Source organism: Odontomachus brunneus, unplaced genomic scaffold (genome assembly GCF_010583005.1).
Source record: "Odontomachus brunneus isolate Ranch 3 - 2012 unplaced genomic scaffold, Obru_v1 Obru_scaffold_033, whole genome shotgun sequence".
In the NCBI taxonomy this organism is placed as follows: Eukaryota; Metazoa; Arthropoda; class Insecta; order Hymenoptera; family Formicidae; genus Odontomachus; species Odontomachus brunneus.
The window spans coordinates 1,586,066-1,608,305 of NW_022639483.1; the positions used below are offsets into that span (position 1 = coordinate 1,586,066).

Here is a 22,240-nt window from a genome sequence, read left to right on the forward strand (position 1 = left end):
TTTATTTACAAATATTGGGATGCTACCTCTGTAAATTTTCTACGTACCACAAACAATTTTCTAATAGAAGAATAGGAGACAGCGATAAACTGTAAAACATTTAGAACTTTACTTGGACCAGCAAAACGATATTTTGAATATAACGATACGTTTGAAATTATCCAAATTTCTTGGCATTATTCTATTCGAAAATTGTGAACGAAAATTAAACGAAGCCAGAATTGGTATCACGCGGCGCAGATGCCGCAATCGTTCCTATCTCGTAATAACAATCATTCGCGTAATGACAATGGCTTTGCGCGTGTTCGGCTATTGAGCAATCGCATAATACGGCGCGACCGTAACGCTCGTGGCTTCGCCGCGGCACGCGCGCTTACGTAAGTTTGGAATTCCGCCCCGTAGCGTGACGGGCTTCGATCGTTATTGAATCCTCACACGGCAAATTAGATATAACTAATTGCATTATGTGTCGCCAGCGCACGAGAGTCCCGCCACGGTGGCTGTCCGTTCATTCGAGCACCGGGCAGGCTCAAGTTCACGTCGAGTTCAAGTTACCTCGTTCCGCTTAAAGTTGCCGTACCATGACGAAGAAATTCGAATTTAATTGGCGCATAGAAGTGCCGGAGCTGTTGAGGAAGGGCTCGGTATTCGATCGATGGTTCGAAGACAAAGAGACGACCGAGTACGAGCCGAACTGCATGTTCAAAGTTGACGAGTACGGGTTTTTCATCTATTGGAAAAGCGACGGCAAGGTAGTCGAACAGCGGGCACGGTCTCCGCATATCTCGTCGCTCTCAAACTGAATAAACATGTCCCACTGTTACCTCTCGACACGCTCAAATAACTCGCGATGCTTTCCGTAGGACGGGGAGGTCATAGAGTTGGCTCAAGTGAGCGACATTCGCTACGGCGGTGGCACGCCGAAGGTAAATCTCAAAAATTTCAGAATGAGAGTGGCAAACGGTCGAAACTGTCACGAGTAAAATTACCATGTGCTGCCGGGTGATAGAGATGAGTAAAAAGAGAAAATTCGTCGATTTATTTAGGATCCAAAGTTGTGCAACAAGTTGAGCAAACACGGAACGTTAGAACAATTGGACGAAAAGAGTTTGACTATATGTTCCGGCGTGGACTATACGAATATCAACTACCAGCACGTTGTGTGTGCGGACGCGCAGACGGCTAAGGTACATAAAGAGAAGAGAGATCGAGAGAAGTTGCTCGAAACTGTGCAAATATAAATCTTTGAAAATCGACGAATATCATCCGGTCAATCACACACGCCTGAATTTTTTTTAATCAAGATCAAATTATTTGCATTTGATATTTTACTTATTTACATATTTACCTTTTTCAGACTTTCCCTTTATTTCAAAGTTCATTCCCTATGCTTTAATTAATTATACTTATTCCAATCCTACGCGCGTTGTACTTTATCATTAATATAATTAAGGTTAATATTCTTAATTTGGCTCTTCTTTATTTCTGATCTCACGCATAATCCGGTTAAACAACTCAGGATTGGCAGGCGGGCTTGCGTTTAATTACGCACAGCACAAAAGCTTGCAATGTCTGTCCAACCACGCAGCTTATGAAGCAGTACGTACTCATTAGCTTGAGAATCTCACGTAGTATCTCCGTGAGAAAGAAATATGTATATTATAGATATTCTTTCAAACGCTAACATTCTCTGTTCTTTCTCCCTTTTGATCATTAAATGAAAATTTCGATGCTTATTAAATCTACTAGCTGGATGCGGCTAAGTTTCCAAGTGGATCCAAAGGGAAAAGTTCCTGTAAAAGTGATATCAAAGACTTTTGCTTCCGGAAAGACAGAAAAACTCGTTTATCAGGGCTTGTCGGACCTGGGTTTGCCTAGTGGGAAGGTGAGTTGAATACGAGGAATTTAAAGGCACTTTGACCGTGCAGACAACAAAAAGTTCACTCAAAAAAATCATTAAATCATCACTGACACGAACAGTAATTTATATTAATTATTAATAAAATATCTGTTCGAAATTTCAAATTTAAAATCACAAGATTCACATATGTTTACAATGTCACATTGTAACAAGCCGGCAAAAGTGAATGATACATTCTGTAAAAACTCTCGTTTTAGAACGATAAAATAGAGCCGGAAGCTTTCACTTTCGAGAAGTTTTACAGCTTGTACTTTAAGATTTGTCCGAGGAACGATATTGAGGAACTTTTCCAATCGATGTGAGTATTTGACGGGATCCTACCGTGGAAGACGATTTCCAAACGTTACCAAGTCATGCGTTCTCGCATTGTTTTCCAGTACGAAGGGGAAATCCGATGCTATAAGCTTATTACAATTGGTGGAATTTATGAATACAAAGCAGAGGGATCCGCGACTCAACGAGATCCTCTATCCTCTGTACACCGAGAAGAGGTGCACGGAAATCATAAACGACTACGAAACGGACGAGAAAGCAAAGGCAGAGAGTAAGCTTTTTCGTGGAATGTGTTATTAATTTAATCTCCTTTCGTATCGCACATGTGACACAGCTCTCTTATATACGGAGAAAATATTGCAGTAAAAGTCACAGCAAAATTTTTGTAATATTTGTTTAGGAATGTTACGCACGTTTGTCTTTTCATTATAAAACTATCGTAATTAAGATGTTTTTTATATCGTATATCAGGTAAATTATCAAATTTACTATTTCCACATAGTAATTTTATTTTACAATTTCACAGTATAATCCAACTTTTACAAAAGCATTGTAAAAAAATACATATTATTTTAATATAATTTTTATTATGATATTTTCTCCACGATTTATGTTATATTTTATTGTTTTTTTAGTTATTCTGTAATTGTTTCATGTGTTTAATGTAAACTTACATTTTATATGTATATATATTATATATATATATATATATATATATATATATATATATTATATTATCGTATATTTATTTTATATTTGTTATGAATGAGTAGAAAAATTGACGAAGGATGGTTTCATACGATACTTGATGTCGGATGAGAACGCGCCGATGTTCCTGGACAAACTGGAAGAATGGATGGACATGGAACAGCCACTCTCGCATTATTACATCAATTCCAGCCACAACACTTACCTCAGCGGCCGTCAAATTGGCGGCAAAAGCACCGTCGAGATGTACCGACAAGTTCTGCTCGCCGGTTGCAGGTGATACGATTTTCCTCAATCGTCGTAACAACATTGGGATGCTGCGACTCAACCTGAGTCACAATAATGTCGAGAAGCAAATCTAAAAGATGACAGGCCAATGTTTCGATCACAGATGCGTTGAGCTGGACTGCTGGGATGGCAAAGGCGAGGACGAGGAACCCATCATCACTCACGGTAAGGCTATGTGCACCGACATCTTGTTCAAGGACGTGATCTACGCATTGAGAGACACCGCGTTCGTCACCTCCGATTACCCTATAATCTTAAGTTTCGAGAACCATTGTTGCCTGAAGCAACAATATAAACTAGCCAAGTATTGCGACGAGATACTGGGCGACTTGTTGCTGAAAGAGCCGCTGAAAGATTATCCCGTGAGTAATACAGTCGGCAATTATTGATGATGAGCGCGATCAGCCAGTCAATCGCACGAAATCAATCGTCGGAAATGCGTTCAGCTCGAACCAGGTTGTCCTCTTCCGCCGCCGAGCGCGCTGAAACGCAAGATATTGATCAAGAATAAGCGGCTGAAGCCGGAAGTGGAGAAGGTCGAGCTCGAGCTTTTTCGTGCCGGACAGTTCGAGGCCAAGGACGAAGTGATAGAGGATGCCAGCGCACCCTCCAACACGGCTGCCGCGCCTCCCCCTGAGCCGCCGAAGGTGATCAATTATATCAACGAGAGTTTACAAAAAAACGAAACCTAAAATCTCACTTTACGTTTCTTTTCTTGTTTTTTATTATGAGGATTACGATTACATTACGATTTCTGGGAAATCGTCTTTGACATAATTCTGACTGTACAGGAGAGTGAAGCTCCTGCCGAGGAAGGAACGGAAGAGGTGCAAGCGGTGCAGTACACAGGCAGTACTATGCAATGTCACCCTTGGCTCTCGTCGATGATAAACTACGCGCAACCAATAAAGTTTCAGAGCTTTGAAACTGCAGAGAGTACGTATTGCATTAACAAAATGAAACTTTCCCTAGGAGTCAATACCAATTCGCGACAAATCGATTCTTTGACAAACTGGCGTACTCCTTTACAATTGAATCGTGATATTGCAAACCGTAAGAGGTTAATCAATTTCAGACTCGGAACACTGAAACTTTATGAAGCTTTTTGAAAATATTATCTTATGGCACACATAGAGATAAAATAAACGGACAAACGCATGCAATCTTTTAACAATTTTCTTTAATTAAAATATAAAAAATCTACGTGTTATTTATAAAATAGTAGAGAAGTTTTTTGTTTAATTTGATCTAATCCACAAGCACACACGACAACATGTGTCGCGGTTACAGTTTGTGTACCGCATAATGAGCAATCGCTCACTAGTCACTTTTTAATTAATAATTCTAGATTTTACGTGGTTGTTTACAAAATGGTAAAGGAGTTCGGTGTTCTGTTTGACTTAATTTACCTCCGTAGCGAAATCCAACACTTTGTATGATATATAAAAATAAAGTTATATAATAAATATATAAAGTTGAGAGAGAGAGAGAGAGAAAAAGAGAGAGAGTACATATAAATTAACGTAAAATATGTATATAAATGTACAAAATGTAAACACACATTTACAATGCTACTTTTTCGTATCGGGTTTGGCGCAAAAGGACGCATTATAAATTAAAGCAAATAATTGAAATAGAGCTGGTGGCAATATGCGTGTTTATGTATGTGTGTGTGTATATGTGTGTGTGTCACATTGCCTTAAGAAGGGTGAAATGAATGAGCGTACACGTGCACGCGAGTCGCACGCGCGACATGTACTAATGTCTCAACCCCGACGTTGCAGGCAAGAATATACATCATAATATGTCTTCGTTCTCCGAGACTGCCGCTCTTAACTATCTGAAAACTCACTCCGTGGAGTTCGTTAATTACAACAAGCGGCAAATGAGTCGAATATATCCAAAGGGCACGAGGGCTGATTCGTCGAATTACATGCCCCAGGTATCTGCAATAATACAGAGCGCGCTTAAATTCTATGCCAAGTTATTACTCACGTATCTCCGTGGATCTAACGGTTTGGTACAGACCGTGTCACGCGATCTCTTTCCTCTCCCGTATCTCCCGTGACCCCTGATTATCCGTAGCCGTGAGAAAGAGAAAGAGGAAGAGAGAGAAAGATAAAAAGAGAAAACGGGATTCTCGATGGAGCCTCTCTCCACGCGACGCGATCACTCCACGCTTCTCATTTTCAGGTCTTTTGGAACGCCGGCTGCCAGATGGTGGCGCTGAATTTCCAAACCCCCGATCTACCGATGCAACTCAATCAGGGGAAATTCGAGTACAACGGCACAACGGGCTACCTGCTGAAGCCTGACTTCATGCGCCGACCGGATCGAAGCTTCGACCCCTTTTCCGAGGACGTCGACGGCATCATCACCGCGCAATGCGCGGTCCAGGTTATAGCCGGGCAATTCCTGTCGGACAAAAAGATCGGCACATACGTGGAGGTGGATATGTACGGTCTACCGGCGGACACGATCAAGAAAGAATTCAGAACACGAATGGTGCCGGCGAACGGCTTGAATCCGGTCTACAACGAGGAGCCATTCTTATTCCGGAAAGTTGTGCTTCCCGATCTGGCGGTACTCCGATTCGGTATCGTGTAATATTTCCTTTTTTCTTTCGTAATGATATACTTTTCTTCACCGTAAATCTGAAGCAGATCTCATGTCACTCGCGAGTAAAATACATATTTGTGATTATTGAGAATTATACCAATTCGTAGATAAGTATATATTTTTCTTTCTTTTTATCATGCTTTTTACATTTCGTGTTTCGCACACAGGCCAAGTATAAAAAAATCCTGTTTGTGACAATTTTTTTTCTCTTGTATTTTTCTTCTTCTTTCAAAGCGTTCTTTGTAGTAAAACAAAGTGTCCCTTTTTACCGTAAATTTCAAATAGATTTCATCTAGTTTGCGAGTAAAACATGCACTTGTAATTATTCAAGATACACAGAAAAATGCAAACTGTGTTCAAGTAAATGTCATTTGTTTCAAATATTTCGTAAGTTTACCCTCGTAAATTCTATCAAATTCATCATCAATTTCCACTCAATTTATTCAAAATAATTTTTAATCCTAGCAAGTTTAGCAATGTTAATTAAAAGAATATTGAATTAAAACAAAAATTCGCGGCTTGCAATATAGAATTAAAGCAACTTTTTCTTCAAGAAAATTTTCTAATATTCTTGTAAAAAGAATAAATATTTTTTCTGAAACTCATAATGAATTTTTAAAATCTTGATATATCTGTGATAGATATATTTTATCAAATTATTTTATTAATTTTCTAAGATTATATATAACCGAGAAAAAATATTCTCTCTTTCCTCAACAGTAGGATAATATTTTTCTGTGTGATTTCTTTGCTTTTGAAATTGTGCTTCCCATTTCACACACAGGTGTATATGAGGAAAACGGCAAATTGCTCGGACAACGAATCCTGCCCTTAGACGGTCTACAGGCCGGCTACAGACATATCTCCTTGAAAACTGAGGCGAACTTTCCGATGGCGCTGCCTATGCTCTTTTGCAACATAGAACTAAAGATTTATGTTCCCGACGGATTTGAAGGTAGCATCTAAAGTCGCGACTCAAAAATAGCAACGTAGTCCGCTTCGCAGTCTCTCCTTCTCTCTTTCTTCCTCGTTCAAGCACGTTTCTGATTGCAGACTTTATGGCCGCCTTGTCGGATCCGGGTGGCTTCAGCAAGGCCGCCGAGAAACAGACCGAAACGATGAAGGGACTAGGAATAGAGCAGACGGATACCAAGGCGGAAGCTAAGAAGAAAAAGGAGGAAGAGGCGAAGAAAGGTATGGAAGTTATCTGTGTCAGATATGTATGTACCCATTTTTTTTTTTTTTTTCTTATAGCTCTTAAGTCAAACTTAAGAGTGACGTTAAGTCGCATGATAGAGGAACGTAGAGAGTCACGACGGAATATTAATTCTCCGTATAACAAGTGATTCGCGTAATACAATTTCGCACTGATATAATGGCAATCCTTGTTGTGCGATTCCGACAGAGGAGCTGAAACTGGAGCCCATCACGTTGGACTCGTTGAAGAAGGAGAAAGCTTTCAAACCGGGTAAGAAACATCAGAAGGAGCTAGACACCATGAGAAAGAAGCATACAAAGGAGAGACAAACGATGCAGAAGAATCACTGCAGCGCTATCGAGAAGCTGACAAAAGGCAAAGAGTATGTTTCCCCAGTTGACAGCTTGACACCACCCTACTAACTTTAATCGTAATTCCGTTCGGTGGTCGCTTCGCGAAATTTTGTACTTTCGATACTTTCAGCAAGAACGCTCTGCTGCAAGACGCCAACGTGAAGAAAGTTATAAGCGAGCAAACAGCACAATGGTCCGCTATGATGGAAAAGCAGCGGAAAGAGGAGTGGGAATTGCTGAAGAATCAAACGCAGAGCTCGCGCGACGAATTAAAGAGGTTGATCGAAGTTGTGCAAGCCTCGCAGGTGAAACAGATGCAGGCGAAACACGACAAGTTCGTTCGACATAACTTTATTCCGACGTAACTTCATTCAGACGTAATTTCATTCGGTTGCGATCCGCCGTTCGAATCGTTGATCGATTCACGCGTGTAACGAAGTAAATTCCAATTTCCCTTTCGCCATGTAGCTCAAGTGAAATCACATGGACGTTGCAGGGACATTAAGGACATGAATACCAATCAGGCGAAAGCGTCCGTGGAAACGGCCAAGGAGGTGATGAATGACAAGACCTTGAAGACAAAGGGCGACAAGGATCGACGGCTTCGCGAGAAGAAGCAGCAGAACACAAAGAAGTTTATGGAGGAGAGGAAGACCGTGCAGATCAAGCAGGGTCGTGAGAAGGAGAAACTCAAAGTCACACATGAGCAGCAAGTCCAGAACTTGGACACGGATATCGACGGGGTGAGTGGAAACGTGCGTTCAACGCTGTGTTCCGACCAAATATCGTGGCTGAGTATTACTTTTTCACATCACGTAAATAAAAATTCCGACAGAACGAGAGAAAGACAACGTGATCTACTATGCACAATGAGATATCATTTACAACGAATAGTTAATAAAAATCATAATTGATAAATAATAAAAGAGAAATAAAACGGAAATAAAAAGATAAGTGGCTGTGCTTAGCAAAAAAGTTTCTTTGCAACTGTTGCAAAATTAATGAATCTGGCTGTTTTTAATTTTGATTGAATCTAATAGCATATAATAAAAAATAATCAAATTCATAAATTTTACAATAGCTACAAAACAGTTTTTTGTGCTAAACACAGCTAATAATTCTTGTTAGTAAAATTACTATTGAGTTCATGAAGCAACGCGTCGAATAATTCGCTTTTCTGTCATGTTGCAGGGTATCGAAATGTACAAGAACGAGGCGGTCGAGTACGATTTATCGTCCAAGACGGAATTCTACGTGTAACAAAATTGTATTCGTAACTATAAATTCCACTGTTTAGTGCTAATATATCGTGAAAAATATGAGTTTTTAAAATAAGTACGATTTTATATGATAATTCTTTTAATTCGCTCCAATTTCTGGAACTGTGAAGTCAGTGTTTGATAAAAAATTTGTGTTATTTATTACATGTACATGTTATGATATTTCAGACCCTATATTTTTAGTTTGCAAGAAGAAAATGTTACTTTTTTATGTTACGTACTCATAAGACAGCTTTTTCTATGAAAACACGCTCTTCGTGGTATGTAGATACGAAATATGAGAAATAATATCCGGGAAATTCAACTTGCAAAAGTCGAAATATCATCAATTATGTTTATAATCCCGCTGATTTCAGATTTTGATATCATATTGATAACGTGATAGCAATTTTCATGTATATTCTGTTATAAATAAATTATGATAGTTTTTTATAATGTAATTTTTATACAACCTACTGGTAACTGTAATAAAATAATAAGGAAAATAATTTTGTCGAAATTACATAGAGGTTAAAAACTTTATTTAAAAAATACTTTTCTTATATAAAATGTATCATAAAATATACATGACATTTATGTCGTACATATATCACGTTCTATACATCTATTAAGATGTTGAACGTTGTTCAATTTATCAATAATAAATCGCTAATAATAAATAAACATACATACACATTACAGCAGTTTTAACAATATACCTTAATTAAGACCAATTGAATAATATTTCAATATATTGTATTGTATAATAAATTACGGTAGTATTCAATATATTGTATTGTATAATAAATCACAGTAGTATTGCATAATATTTGATACATATACATGTATATAAGTATAAATATATTTAGATATATTTATATTTATATTTATATATATATTTATATATGCATATATGAACACTTGTATATAAATATATTTATATTTGCATGTATTAATACGTTCACTACTAATGTAAAATATGTGTGACAACGTTTTTTACCGTTATTACATATATATGACAATAATAATTTATCTCTCTACGTTCATATTATCAAACAAAATCTGTTTTACATAATTATATAAAAAAGAAAATATGAAATGGTCTGTGGAGAGAGTTATTTAAATAAATCGCAGTAACAAATATGTTAAAGTATACATTTTTATATAAAACATATAATATATTAAAATATATTTCAGATGTGAGTAAAACTAACTTTCTACAATTATACTAATGATTGTACGAGGACATTTTCTTTTAACAATAATAAACAATTGATCATTTATTTCTCCCATTTAATCTAGATTGCAAGCACTTAAAATTATTTATAATAAACCCATTTATATAATTATTTATAATATTTATATAAATATTATATATTTTTGCATACATTATCAAATATTTTATATTGTTAATTGCATTCTTGTTCCTTTTAATATAGTACATTATTCCAAAATTGAATTACTACCATCTATGCTGTCTAAAAGAACATTATTCCATTGGGAATCTACACGTTCAAATCTATACTGCATTTACGAATTATTATTTGTTGACTTCTATATGTAACGAAAATATAAATATATATTTATTAATATAACATAATAGATAAGTTTATTATTTAAACATGTAATTTAACATGTAATGTTATTATAATAATTTACATTAAACATGTAATGTTATAATAATAATTTAAATATATAACTCACCCCTCATATCTGATATCCTTAAATACAATGTAATTTCTGGTATTTCTGGTATCTAATCTAGATGCTATGTAGTATGCCAATTGATTGCATAAACGCAATATAACCAAGGCACAAAGAGATCCGCAAAACAGGGCAGCCCAATGAACTAGACTGTGATAGTCACGAAGTCCTGAACAACTGAATCTGAGAGAAGCTCCTAACGCTGGATTGTGGAAACTGCCGACCAAAAAATATCCTAAAATACATATTATTTGTGAAATATTATTAAAATAGTATATCATGTTTAAAAAAAAGAATAAGGATATTGTATAACATCTAACCTATAAATATAGAAAGTATCAGCAAAATACTTGATATAATTGTAAACCAAATCTTAGATAGACGTTCGCTGAAATTTACTACATAATAAATTGATAGTCTATGAATTATAGTCAATAAGCATTCCAAAACAAATGCGTCCATCCAATGACTCTAAAAATTATCATATTTATCAAATTAATAGTAAAATTACATTAAAATTAACTGCATGAAGTAATAGCTCTGTATATATTAGAATGCGACATGTTATGCGTGTGAATTCCATAAATTTATATTAAAATTAATATTAAAATGTGTGTATAAGCTACATATTTATATATCATAAGCGTATGTGTTATTTAAAGAAGTTTGCTTAATAATAATCTAGAAGAAAAAACTTTTCGTAAAGGACCTAGAAATGTTTCACAACTCTTTATTTCTTAATTATGAAGAATTCTGAGAAAAACATACTAAGTTTGTTCAGATTTCGTAAATTTTTTGTCTAAGAAAATATATATTTTTTAAGCGAAAAAATATATATGGGGCATTCTCTGTCAACCGGACACCCCCAGAATTCGTTCCATAAAAAAAAACAATAGCTCAAATTAAAGCTTGAAGCATCTAGTTTTTAGTGCCACATGGCACTTTTTGAAATTCTTACATATAGGTGCCATTCTGGTACCATAAGGTCAATCTCATATGGAATCTCGTGAATTCTATGATTAAAGCAAGGACAGTCTTGACGGCTTGGAAATCACTGCTAAGAAGTTTTCGGTGTTGCTAAATACATACGGAACATAAAATAATGGAATCTGACAATATGGTGCCAATATGATGGCATGGTGCCATGGTACTGTACAACTCCTCAAATTTTCAAAAGAATGGTTTAGAAATTTCTGCTTTAGGGTTTTTGGAACGCACGAATCTGGAACATGATAAATACCTACGATATGCCAATATGGTGCCAATATGGTGTTATGGTACCATAATACTGTGTAACTAGTAAACTATATCAGAAAAACGCAGAAGCTCTTATGGTACCATAATGGCATCTATATGTGACAATTTCAATAAGTGCCATGTGACATTGGAAACTAGATGCTTCAAGCTTCAATTTGAGCTATCGCACGATTTTTTTTTAATGGAAGGAATTTTAGGCAGAGAAGGATGTCCGGTTGACAGAGAATGCCCCATATATATAATTTAGAATTTGTATCTAATAATTTTTTATAAACGCAGCTCATGTTTAATACCAATTTCACATTCTATCTAAATGTTTAAAATATACTAAAAAATTTTGATTGAAAGAAGAATATTTAAATAAATTATAAAGTCATATTTGTCAAGGCTCTTATAAATTTCTACTAAGGAAAATTATGAAAAAGCTTTTCAACAAATCAAATATTTGCATATTGTAAAAAGTTACATATAATATTCTAAAGTTTTTTTCACTGGAAAATACTTTCTATCTGTGGAAAAAGAAATTGTATTCTATTAATGTCTACTAAACTTACTTTATGAAACATTGTAGAGCAACTTAATGATTGTTTGTATCCAAAATAGGACCACATTATAGGCACAAATATGAATGCAAGATAATCGCCGAAGATTTGAGTAAATATTAAAAATATATTATAAAAGCTCATATGCTTGTTTATTATCATATATTCTAGTATTGCATTAGGGGACCATTCTATTTTGACCCAACATAGATTCAAAGTTATTAATGATAAAACCATACGAGATACATAAAATATTTGCATAAACTTTGTTCTAGCTGAAAAAAATAATTTGACATTTCTTTAAAAAAATGAAATATACTTTTAAAATTATATAAATTGTTTTTTAACGTATATATATATAATGAAAAACAAGATAGAAAATCTTAATTAAGATACCCATGCACAATAATCATACTAAAAATAATATACAATAAATTTAACACTCAAAAATTGGAAGAGTAAAAATAAAAATTGGAAATGTAACAATTGAAAAAGTTAAAATATATAAAAGAAATTTAAAAAATTAGTAGTGTTTAAGTCCTAAGTATTATTATAACAAATTTAACGGTTACTAATCAGTTAAAGTTGATTGTACGAAGCTGCACAGATATATTTATGAAAAAATAAATTTATAAAAATGTTCTGTATAGATATATACCTCCAATAATTTCGTAATTTAGCATACTTAGTTGTATCGAGGTTAATAGTACTAAAATTAGTTTAACCTTTATTGAATATCCGTATAACATTATTATTATATGTAATATTGCATAAAATAATATCATTGGTAAATCTACTTCGTCCATATCTGATTAAGAGATATGCTACTACAACAAATACAAATACAAAATCAGTATTATTAAATTAAGTACAGTTTATTATAAAAATAGTAACATAATTAGGCTATTAATTATGTAAATGAGTTATTTCTGTGTAGTTAAGGTAATATGTGAATATATAAAAATAATATATAAATAAATGTAACTCTTATGATGTGTTGATGGAATCGCATTAACTTTTCCTTTCGTTGGAGTGACTCAACAATATTTCGCTTTTATTAAGAATTTTATTCTCTTTGACGTAACATAAGATTTTACATACCTATTGTTTGAATTTGCAATGTATCAATGTAGATCCAACGAAAGGATTTAAACAAAATCTACAGAGAAATTACTAGGTATAACGGTAAAACTACATAAGGAATATCCTAGTCGAGCTTGACTTGACGATATACTTCTATAGAGAGAGAGAAAGCCAAGAATATTGTTGACAATAAAGGTTGTCACAGTTATATAACTCAAAAGTAATGTCACGATTAATATGTTACTTTTATATTAGTCTTGCGGTTAGGCAAGATAATATATTGTTTTGAATTTTCAAACTTTTTGCATATATAACATTTCATAGAGACAATAACATTAGAATTTTAGAATACGTTACTAGCCTTGTAGTTGTATTGATATAAATAGATGTTTCCGTTAAAACAAATTTGAAAAAGTAAAAGATTTCTGGTTTGGACCGAAATATTTGTATTGTAACAGTCGTACTTTAGCTAAAATAGACAATGAATATTGATGTAATTTCAGTGATTTTATATGAGATACTTTTTGTTACGGTCTACTTATAATTTTGAGAAATAATTTTATCAAAATTACGTTGTCATCAGTTTTTATGCAAAACAATCTAATTTAAATTTATTAAGTTTTGATAGGATTTATACATAATTGTTATTTATCAAAGCTCATAATTAACGCAAATTTGAAATTTTATCAAAATATCTTAAATGTTCTCAGAAATGTTTATTTGGAAGAAATCTGCGAATATTGAAAAATATTGTTTATAATTTTTCTGTTGGAATATTTTGGAGAAAAATATGGTTCAATTTGTATAAATAAAAATTTAAAAATACCATGAAAATGTTTAAAAATTTTTCCTAGAATTACAAGAATTTTAAGGATATATTTTACCAAGAACTTTCTTTCACTTACATAATGCGAAATAAATCGTATTTTATAATAACATATTATTGGATTTACTTGATGAAATATTTTACAGAAATCCGTGTATGTACTTAGTTTCAATAAACTGTAAATTTCTAATATCCATAATATATGCATAAGCATTAATGTAACTAAACTGCCAATCACTTTAGCAAGTATTAAAATTATATACATACCAGTACACATGGCATACATTCTCTCTCGAGGCACTTGGGGCATGTCGTTCAATTCCTATTGTTAAGGATACACTGATAAGGACACATTGCTTGTGTATAAACTAACAAAAAAGGATGAAGAGATTAGAAATAGAGCAGACGGATACAAGGTGGAAACTAAGAAGAAAAAGGAAGAAGAGACGAAGAAAAGATGATTTTGATGGAAGTTATCTCTGTCAAACATATATATACTAATTTTTTCTTTTTCTTACTGCCAAGTCCGATCAAGAGTGACATCGAGTCACATAACAGGGGAACGAAGAGAGGTACGTCGGAATATGAATTCTCCGCATAACAAGTGATTCGTGTAATAATTTCGCATTATAATGGCAATCCTTGTTGTGCGATTCCGACAGAGGAGCTGAAACTGGAGCCCATCACATTTGGACTCGTTGAAGAAAGAGAAAGCTTTCAAGCCGGGCAATAAGCATGAGAAGAAGCTAGACACCATGAGAAAGAAGCATACAAAGGAGAGACAAACGACGCAGAAGAATCACTGCAGCGCTATCGAGAAGCTGACAAAAGGCAAAGAGTATATTTCCCCAGTTGACAGTTTGACATCACCCTGCTAACTTTGATCATAATTCCGGTCGGTGGTCAGTTCGCGAAATTTTGTACTTTCAATACTTTCAGCAAGAACGCTCTGTTGCAAGACGCCAACGTGAAGAAAGTTATAAGCGAGCAAGCAGCACAATGGTCCGCTATAATGGAAAAGCAGTGGAAAGAAGAGTGGGAATTGCTGACGAATCAAACGTAGAGCTGGCACGACGAATTAAAGAGGTTGATCGAAGTTGTGCAAGCCTCGCAGGTGAAGCAGATGCAGACGAAACAGGACAAGTTCGTTCGACGCAACTTTATTCCGACGTAACTTCATCCAGGCGTAATTTCATTCGGTTGCGATCCGCCGTTGATCGATCCACGCGTGTAACGAAAATTGCAATTTTCCTTTCGCCATGTAGCTCAAGTGAAATCACGTGAACGTTGCAGGGACATTAAGGATATGAATACCAATTAGACGAAAGCGTTCGTGGAAACGGCCAAGGAAATGATGAACGACAAGACATTGAAAACAAAAGGTGACAAAGATCGACAGCTTCACGACAAGAAGCAGCAGGACACGAAAAAGTTTATGAGGGGAGGAAGACTGTGCACAGATCAAACAGAGTCGTGAGAAGGAGAAACTCAAAATCACGCATAAGCAGCAAGTCCAGAACTTGAATACAAATATCGACGGGATGAGTGGAAACGTGCATTCAACGCTGTGTTCCGACTGAATACCGCAGCTGGCTATTACTTTTTCATAGCACGTAAGCAAAAATTCCCACAGAACGAGAGAAAAACAATGTAAGCCACTATGCGCAACGAGATATCTTTATAACAAATGGTTAATAAAAATCACAATTGATAAATAATAAAAGAGAAATAAAACGGAAATAAAGATAATTGGCTGTGCTCAGCAGAGAAAGCTACTTGCAACTGTTGTAAAATTAGTGAATCTGGCTGTTTTTAATTTTAAGTGAATCTAACAGCATATAATAAAAAATAATCAGATTTTTAAATTTTACAATAGTTACAAAACAGTTTTCTTTGTTCAACGCAGCCAATTATTCTTGTTAGTAAAATCCTATTGATTTCATAAAGCAACGCGTCGATAATTCGCTTTTCTGTCATGTTGCAAAGTATCGAGATGTATAAGAACGAAGCGGTCAAATTTGTCGTCCAAAACGGATTTCTATGTGTAACAAAATTGTACTCGTAAGTATGAATTCAACTGTTCAGTGCTAATATACCATAAGTTTTTGACATAGGTACAGTTTTACACGATAATTCTTTTAATTCATTCTAATTTCTGGTATTGTCAGGTCAGTATTTGATAAAAAAATTTGTGTTATTTATGCACGTTATGATATTACAAATTTTATATTTTTAGTTTACAAGAAGAAAACTTTGTATGTTACGTCTCATAAGACGATTTTTTTTCTACGAAAACAGACTCTTCATAACACTGCGCAACGGTTGTGTGCTCCTTCACATTGTAATTATGACAGCATATCATTTTCAGCAATACGATTAATATTGTTCGTAACGGCTGTTAATAGTTGGTATGCAGATATGAAATATGAGAAATAATATTCGGGAAATGCATTTTACCAAAATCGAAATATCATCAATATTGCATATAATTCCGCTGATTTCAGATTTTGATATCATGCACATAATTTGACAGCAATTTTCATGTATATTCAATTATAAACGAATCATGCTAATTTTTTATAATGTAATTTCTATACAACTCATTTGTAACCTTGGGAAATAATTTTGTCGAAATTACATAGGTTAAAAACTTTATTTAAAAAATACTATTCCTATATAAAATGTATCATTATAAAATATACGATTTATGTCGTACATATATCATGTTTTATACATGCATTAAGACGTTGAACGTCGTTCAATTTACCAATCGCTAATAATAAGTAAACGCATTACAGCAATTTCAACAATATTACCTTAACTAAGACCAATTGCATGATATTTCAATATATTGTATTGCGTAATAAATCACAGTAGTATTGCATAATATTTGAATACATATACATGTATGAAGACATATATATATGTATATAAGTATAAATATATTTAGATACATATACATATACATATATGAACGTTTGTATATAAATATATTTATATTTGCATGTATTAATACCGTTGCTACTGTCAAATATGTGTGACACAACGTTTTTTTACAAGCGTTACATATATGTGACAATAATAATTTCTCTCTCTACGTTCATTAAACGTTTATCAAACTAAATCTATTTTACATAATTATATAAAAAAGTAAATATAAAGTTGTCTGTGGAGAGAGCTAAATAAACCACGGTAAAAAATGTATTAAAATATACATTTTTTGCGTATAAAAGATATAATATATTAAAATATATTTCTCAGATGCAAGTAAAAAGAACTAACTTTCTATAATTATGCTAATAACTAACTTTTCTATAATTATATTAATAATTGTACCAAGGCATATTCTTTTAACAATAAAAAACAATTGGTCATTTATCTCTCATTTAATCCAGATTGCAAGCTTAAAATTATTTATGATAAATGCAATAGTATTATATATTATAGTATATTATTGCATACATTGTTAAATATCTTATATTGTTAATTTTATTTTTGTTCCTTTTAATATAGTGCATTATTTTAAAATTAAATTGCTAACATATATAGTTTAAAAGGAATATTAATCGACCGGGGACATACATTAATTGACCAGGGATGTACACGTTCAAATCTTTGATGCATCTATAACGAATTACTATTTCTTGAATTCTATATGTAACGAAAATATAAATATATATTCATTAATATAATATAATAGATAACTTTATTATTTAAATATATAATTATTATAATGATTTAAATATATAACTCACCTTATATCTGATATCCTCAAGTGTAAGGTGAATTCCGGTATCGGAAACTGGCTCAGATGTTACGTACAAGTCTGCGACTTGTTTGCATAAATACAATAAAAATAAGGCGCAAAGAGATCCACAAAACGGAGCAACCCAATAAACTAATAGACTGTGATAGTCACGAATTCCTGAACAACTGATTCTCAGAGAAGCACCTAACGCTGGATTGTTTAAACTGCCGATGAATACATATCCTGAAATGCATATTATTTGTAGAATATTAAAAAATAGTATATCTTATTTATAAAAAACCACAAGGACATCTTTTAATATTTTCTAACCTACAATCCTAAAAAATGCCAGCAGAGTACATGATATAAGTGTCAAATATTCCTCAGATAGATGTCTGCTGATTCTTATTACAATATAAACTGATAGTCTATGAATTATAGTCAACAGCCATTCCAAAACAAATGTATGCATCGCATTACTCTAAAAATTGTTATATATATCACATTAACAGTAAAATTACATTAAATTATCCATGAAGAGGTTTGTATATACCCTTAAGAAAAATTACTTTAAGATGTTCAAATTAACTTAAAATTGCTTAAAGTTATTTAAAGTTATTTATAGTTAAGTATAAATAACTTTAAATAACTTTAAACAACTTTAAGTTAATTTAAACAACTTAAAGTAATTTTTTCTAAAGGTAGAATGTGACATGCTGTATTATATACATATATTTATATTAAAATTAAATTATATACATATATTTATATTGAAATTAATATTAAAATTTGTGTATATGCTACATGTTTATATACATGTGTATATCATAAAATGCTTTCCATAAAATATAATATTTACTTGTACATTAAATCAAATTGAATATAAAAGTTCTTCATCATTTTGCAAATAACCATATAGATTTTTAGATATTAATGAAAAAAACGTATTATATGACTATACGCGATAACGTACAAATTTCATAAGTGTGTGCATTATTTAAAGGATATTGTTTAATAATAATGTAGAAGAAGAAAACTTTTCATAAAGGATCTAAAAATTTTTCAGAGCTCTTTATTTCTTAATTATGAAGAATACTGAAAAAGACATACTAAGTTCGTTTAGATTTCGTTTGTTTTTTGCCTAAACAAAAATATATACCGCCACTATCGCCTGATATTTAAGAGATATCTTAAGGACAGATTCCTGGGATAATTAGAAGAAAAAAATCCTAATGCAAAAATGTCGAGGCTATAATACTTTTAAAATTATAAACAATTAAAGTTAACGTTGACCAATTATATTGGCTAAAGTACGCGCGCTCAGGTACGGTACAACACACAATGGTACAGATGCATGCACATAAGTGAGAATTTGCATAAGATATGAAATTAGTTGTAAATCACTGAAAGAAACGTCAAATGTGTGACAGCCTACTAATTCTCATAAATGAATTATGTGATATTTTATTCATAACATTTTGACAAGATTGTTATTATTTACGTTATGTTTATTTAAATGATAGAAAAAGCAGATTATTATATATATATATATATATATATATATATATATATATATTGTATATATTGTATATATTGTTGTATGTATAGAACTTCCGTATCAATATATAGAAAAGGGACGACATATGCATGCAACTGTGTGTTGTATCGTACCTGAGCGCGCGTACTTTAGCCAGTATAATTGATCAACTTTAATCGTTTGAAAAGTATTATAGTCTCGACATTTTTGTATTAGGATTTTTTTCTTCAAATTATTTATCTCAGGAATCCGTCCTTAAGAGATAATGCGGTAGTAATAGGATACTCTATATATATTTTTTTTAAACAAAAAAAAAATATATATATATATATTTAAAAATTATTAGATACAAATCTATAAATTATATATATATATACAGGGTGTCTCACACTCTCCTCCAGGCATTTTTTGGGGACGTAGAATAGGTTGAGGTGAACATAAAAGTTCTATATCGTTTTGCGATATTCGCGATAATTCTCGAGATATTAATTGTAGAATATTTGTGAATAATTATGCAGGATATGGTAAATGAGTTATAATAGCGACGACTGCCGTCATGTACTTATACTTTAGGTTAAATTGAACAAAAAAGTCCTCTACTATTTTGCAAATAATCACATAGACTTTTAATTACTAATTAAAGGAGATGAATTATCACGCAAAATCGTGCAATAATCTTCTTTAATTAATAATTGAAAATCTATGTGATTATTTGGAAAATGGTAGAAGACTTTTTTGTTCAATTTGACCTATAAGTACACGACGGCAGTCGTCGCTACTATAACTCATTTATCATATTCTGCATGATCATTTACAAGTTTTCTACAATTAATATCTCGATAATTATTGCGAATATCGCAAAACGGTATAGAACTTTTATGTTCACCTCAACCTGTTCTACATCCCCACAAAATGCCCAGAGGAGAATATGAGACACCTTGTATATATAATTTATACAATTTATATTTAATAAGTTTTTATAAACGCAGCTCATGTTTGATACCAATTTGACATCCTATCTAAATGTTTAAAATGTATTAAAAAATATTGATCTGGAGAAAAAATCAAAGAATACTTAAATAAATTATAAACTTAAAATATTTAAATTATAAACTTAAATACTTAAATAAATTATAAACTGGTCATATTTGTCGAGGCTCTTATGAAATTTCGTCTAATAAGAAAAACTATGAAAAAGCTTTTTAATGAATCAAAAGTTCGCATATTGTAAAAAGTTACATATAGTATTCTAAAATTTTTTCACTAGGAAATACTATCTATCTATGGAAGAAGAAATTATATTCTACTATAAATAATTATTAAACTTACTTTATAAAATGTTGAAAAGCATCTTGATGGGACATATTTGTATCCAAAACAGAACAATAACACAGGCCCAAATATAAATGCAAGATAATCGCCGAGAATTTGAATAAATATTGAAATAATACCACCGAAGCGCATATGCTTGTTTACTATCATATATTCTAATATTACATTAGGGGACTCTTCTACGTCGAATATGATATCAGATATTGATATTAGACCCGGTAAAGCAACCCATATTATAACATATATTAAATAATCCAGTGGCCAAAAATAAAATGTTATTACTGAAAAAAATAAGTATGACATTTCTTTAAAAAAAATATATATATATATATTTTTTTTTGAAATAACATAAAATGCTTTTTTAACGTAATAAAAAACAGGATAGAAAATCTTAATCAAGGCACCCATACACAGTAATCATACTAAGAATAATATACAATAAATCTAACATACAAAAATTAGAAAACAAAAATATATAAAAGAAATTTAAAAAATGAGTAGTGTTTAAATCCCATTTTTATAACAAATTTAACGGTTACCAGTCAGTTAAAGTAGATTGTACGAAATTGCATGGATATATTTATGAAAACATAAATTTATAAAGATGTTCAACATAGATATGTACATTTAATAATAAAGTCGTAGTTAATTAAACTTAGTTCTATCGAGATTAGTAGTTCTAAAAGTCTCCTTGTTAGTAAATTTCCGTAAAGCGTAGTTATTATTATTAATATTCCATAAAATAATCCTATTGATACATGTACTTCGTCCAATAATTTATCCATTATCTTATTAAAAGATGTGCTACTTAAACAAAATCGATTTTATTAAATTAAATACAGTTTATTATAAAAATAGTAACATAATTAAATTATTAATTATGTAGATAAGATATTTCTATATAGTTAAGATAATATGTGAATATATAAAAATAATATATAAATAAATGTAACTCTTATGATGTGTTGATGGAATCGCATTAACTTTTCCTTTCGTTGGAGTGACTCAACAATATTTCGCTTTTATTAAGAATTTTATTCTCTTTGACGTAATATAAGATTTTACGTACCTATTGTTTGAATTTGCAATGTATCAATGTAGATCCAACGAAAGGGTTTAAACAAACAATTTCTCTACAGAGAAATTACTAAAAAGGTAAAATTACATAAGGAATATCCTAGTCGAGCTTGACTTGACGATATACTTCTATAGAGAGAGAGAAAGCCAAGAATATTGTTGACAATAAAGGTTGTCACAGTTATATATCTCAAAAGTAATGTCACGATTAATACGTTACTTTTATATTAGCCTTGCGATTAGACAAGATAACGTTTTGTTTTGAGTTTTCAAATTTTTTGCATATATAACATTTCATAAAGACAATAACATTAGGATTTTAAAACACGTTACTAGCCTTGTAGTTATATTGATATAAATAGATGTTTCCGTTAAAACAAATTTGAGAAAGTTAAGGATTTCTGGTTTCGGCCGAAATATTTGTATTGTAACTTTAGTCGTACTTTAGCTAAAATAGACTGTGAATATTAATGTAATTTCAGTGATTTTATATGAAATCCTTTTGTTACGGTCTA

At 32.2% G+C, this 22,240-nt stretch overlaps 3 protein-coding genes and 1 long non-coding RNA gene across 12 annotated transcripts; 2 read left to right on the forward strand and 2 right to left on the reverse strand.

The window, feature by feature from the left end:
* Positions 1 to 500: 500 nt before the first annotated feature.
* On the forward strand, positions 501 to 9,075 carry LOC116843462 (1-phosphatidylinositol 4,5-bisphosphate phosphodiesterase-like). Its single transcript, XM_032813895.1, has 19 exons — positions 501 to 752; positions 864 to 926; positions 1,047 to 1,187; positions 1,520 to 1,599; positions 1,750 to 1,885; positions 2,119 to 2,219; positions 2,299 to 2,465; positions 2,968 to 3,178; positions 3,294 to 3,552; positions 3,637 to 3,837; positions 3,982 to 4,126; positions 4,975 to 5,132; positions 5,384 to 5,786; positions 6,594 to 6,764; positions 6,863 to 7,003; positions 7,215 to 7,389; positions 7,491 to 7,694; positions 7,857 to 8,103; positions 8,552 to 9,075. The coding sequence occupies exons 1-19, from the start codon at positions 582 to 584 to the stop codon at positions 8,618 to 8,620; spliced, it is 3,243 nt and encodes a 1,080-aa protein (XP_032669786.1). The 5' UTR covers positions 501 to 581; the 3' UTR covers positions 8,621 to 9,075.
* Positions 9,076 to 9,587: 512 nt separating this feature from the next.
* LOC116843467 lies at positions 9,588 to 14,435 on the reverse strand. Of its 5 annotated transcripts, none has more exons than XR_004377883.1 (6): positions 13,224 to 13,553; positions 12,781 to 12,949; positions 12,135 to 12,397; positions 10,644 to 10,794; positions 10,324 to 10,539; positions 9,593 to 10,173 (listed from the first exon to the last, which is right to left on the reverse strand). XR_004377883.1 is itself a non-coding variant. In XM_032813909.1 (6 exons), exons 2-6 carry the CDS (start codon positions 12,926 to 12,928, stop codon positions 10,125 to 10,127), a joined length of 846 nt encoding a protein of 281 aa, XP_032669800.1. In that variant the 5' UTR covers positions 12,929 to 12,946; positions 13,224 to 13,548; the 3' UTR covers positions 9,594 to 10,124. The 5 variants fall into 5 exon arrangements, 3 of the variants coding, with proteins under 3 accessions (XP_032669801.1, XP_032669800.1, XP_032669799.1); XM_032813909.1 differs by having other exon boundaries at positions 9,594 to 10,173; positions 10,324 to 10,558; positions 12,781 to 12,946; positions 13,224 to 13,548; XM_032813908.1 differs by having other exon boundaries at positions 9,594 to 10,173; positions 10,324 to 10,558; positions 13,224 to 13,548.
* Positions 14,436 to 14,452: 17 nt separating this feature from the next.
* LOC116843468 lies at positions 14,453 to 16,543 on the forward strand. Of its 4 annotated transcripts, none has more exons than XR_004377888.1 (4): positions 14,453 to 14,603; positions 14,694 to 14,869; positions 14,971 to 15,217; positions 15,297 to 16,543. It is a non-coding gene; the product is annotated as an uncharacterized LOC116843468 (long non-coding RNA). The 4 variants fall into 4 exon arrangements; XR_004377887.1 differs by having other exon boundaries at positions 15,325 to 16,543; XR_004377886.1 differs by having other exon boundaries at positions 14,971 to 15,201; positions 15,325 to 16,543.
* Positions 16,544 to 16,744: 201 nt separating this feature from the next.
* Positions 16,745 to 22,029, reverse strand: LOC116843466. Of its 2 annotated transcripts, XM_032813905.1 has the most exons (6): positions 21,718 to 22,027; positions 21,274 to 21,452; positions 20,646 to 20,929; positions 18,110 to 18,260; positions 17,787 to 18,022; positions 16,745 to 17,682 (listed from the first exon to the last, which is right to left on the reverse strand). In XM_032813905.1, exons 2-6 carry the CDS (start codon positions 21,431 to 21,433, stop codon positions 17,656 to 17,658), a joined length of 858 nt encoding a protein of 285 aa, XP_032669796.1. In that variant the 5' UTR covers positions 21,434 to 21,452; positions 21,718 to 22,027; the 3' UTR covers positions 16,745 to 17,655. The 2 variants fall into 2 exon arrangements, with proteins under 2 accessions (XP_032669796.1, XP_032669798.1); XM_032813907.1 differs by lacking the exon at positions 21,274 to 21,452 and having other exon boundaries at positions 21,718 to 22,029.
* Between the last annotated feature and the right edge of the window lie 211 nt (positions 22,030 to 22,240).

Coding starts and splice junctions, on each gene's coding strand:
- LOC116843462 (XM_032813895.1), top strand. CDS start 582: ATGACGAAGAAATTCGAATTTAATTGGCGCATAGAAGTGCCGGAGCTG. Junction 927..1,046: donor ACGGCGGTGGCACGCCGAAG/GTAAATCTCAAA, acceptor CGATTTATTTAG/GATCCAAAGTTGTGCAACAA. Junction 8,104..8,551: donor TGGACACGGATATCGACGGG/GTGAGTGGAAAC, acceptor GTCATGTTGCAG/GGTATCGAAATGTACAAGAA.
- LOC116843467 (XM_032813909.1), bottom strand. CDS start 12,928: ATGGACGAAGTAGATTTACCAATGATATTATTTTATGCAATATTACAT. Junction 12,398..12,780: donor AAATTACGAAATTATTGGAG/GTATATATCTAT, acceptor TATTTTTTTCAG/CTAGAACAAAGTTTATGCAA. Junction 10,174..10,323: donor AAGGATATCAGATATGAGGG/GTGAGTTATATA, acceptor CGTTACATATAG/AAGTCAACAAATAATAATTC.
- LOC116843466 (XM_032813905.1), bottom strand. CDS start 21,433: ATGGATAAATTATTGGACGAAGTACATGTATCAATAGGATTATTTTAT. Junction 20,930..21,273: donor CTACGACTTTATTATTAAAT/GTACATATCTAT, acceptor TATTTTTTTCAG/TAATAACATTTTATTTTTGG. Junction 17,683..17,786: donor TTGAGGATATCAGATATAAG/GTGAGTTATATA, acceptor CGTTACATATAG/AATTCAAGAAATAGTAATTC.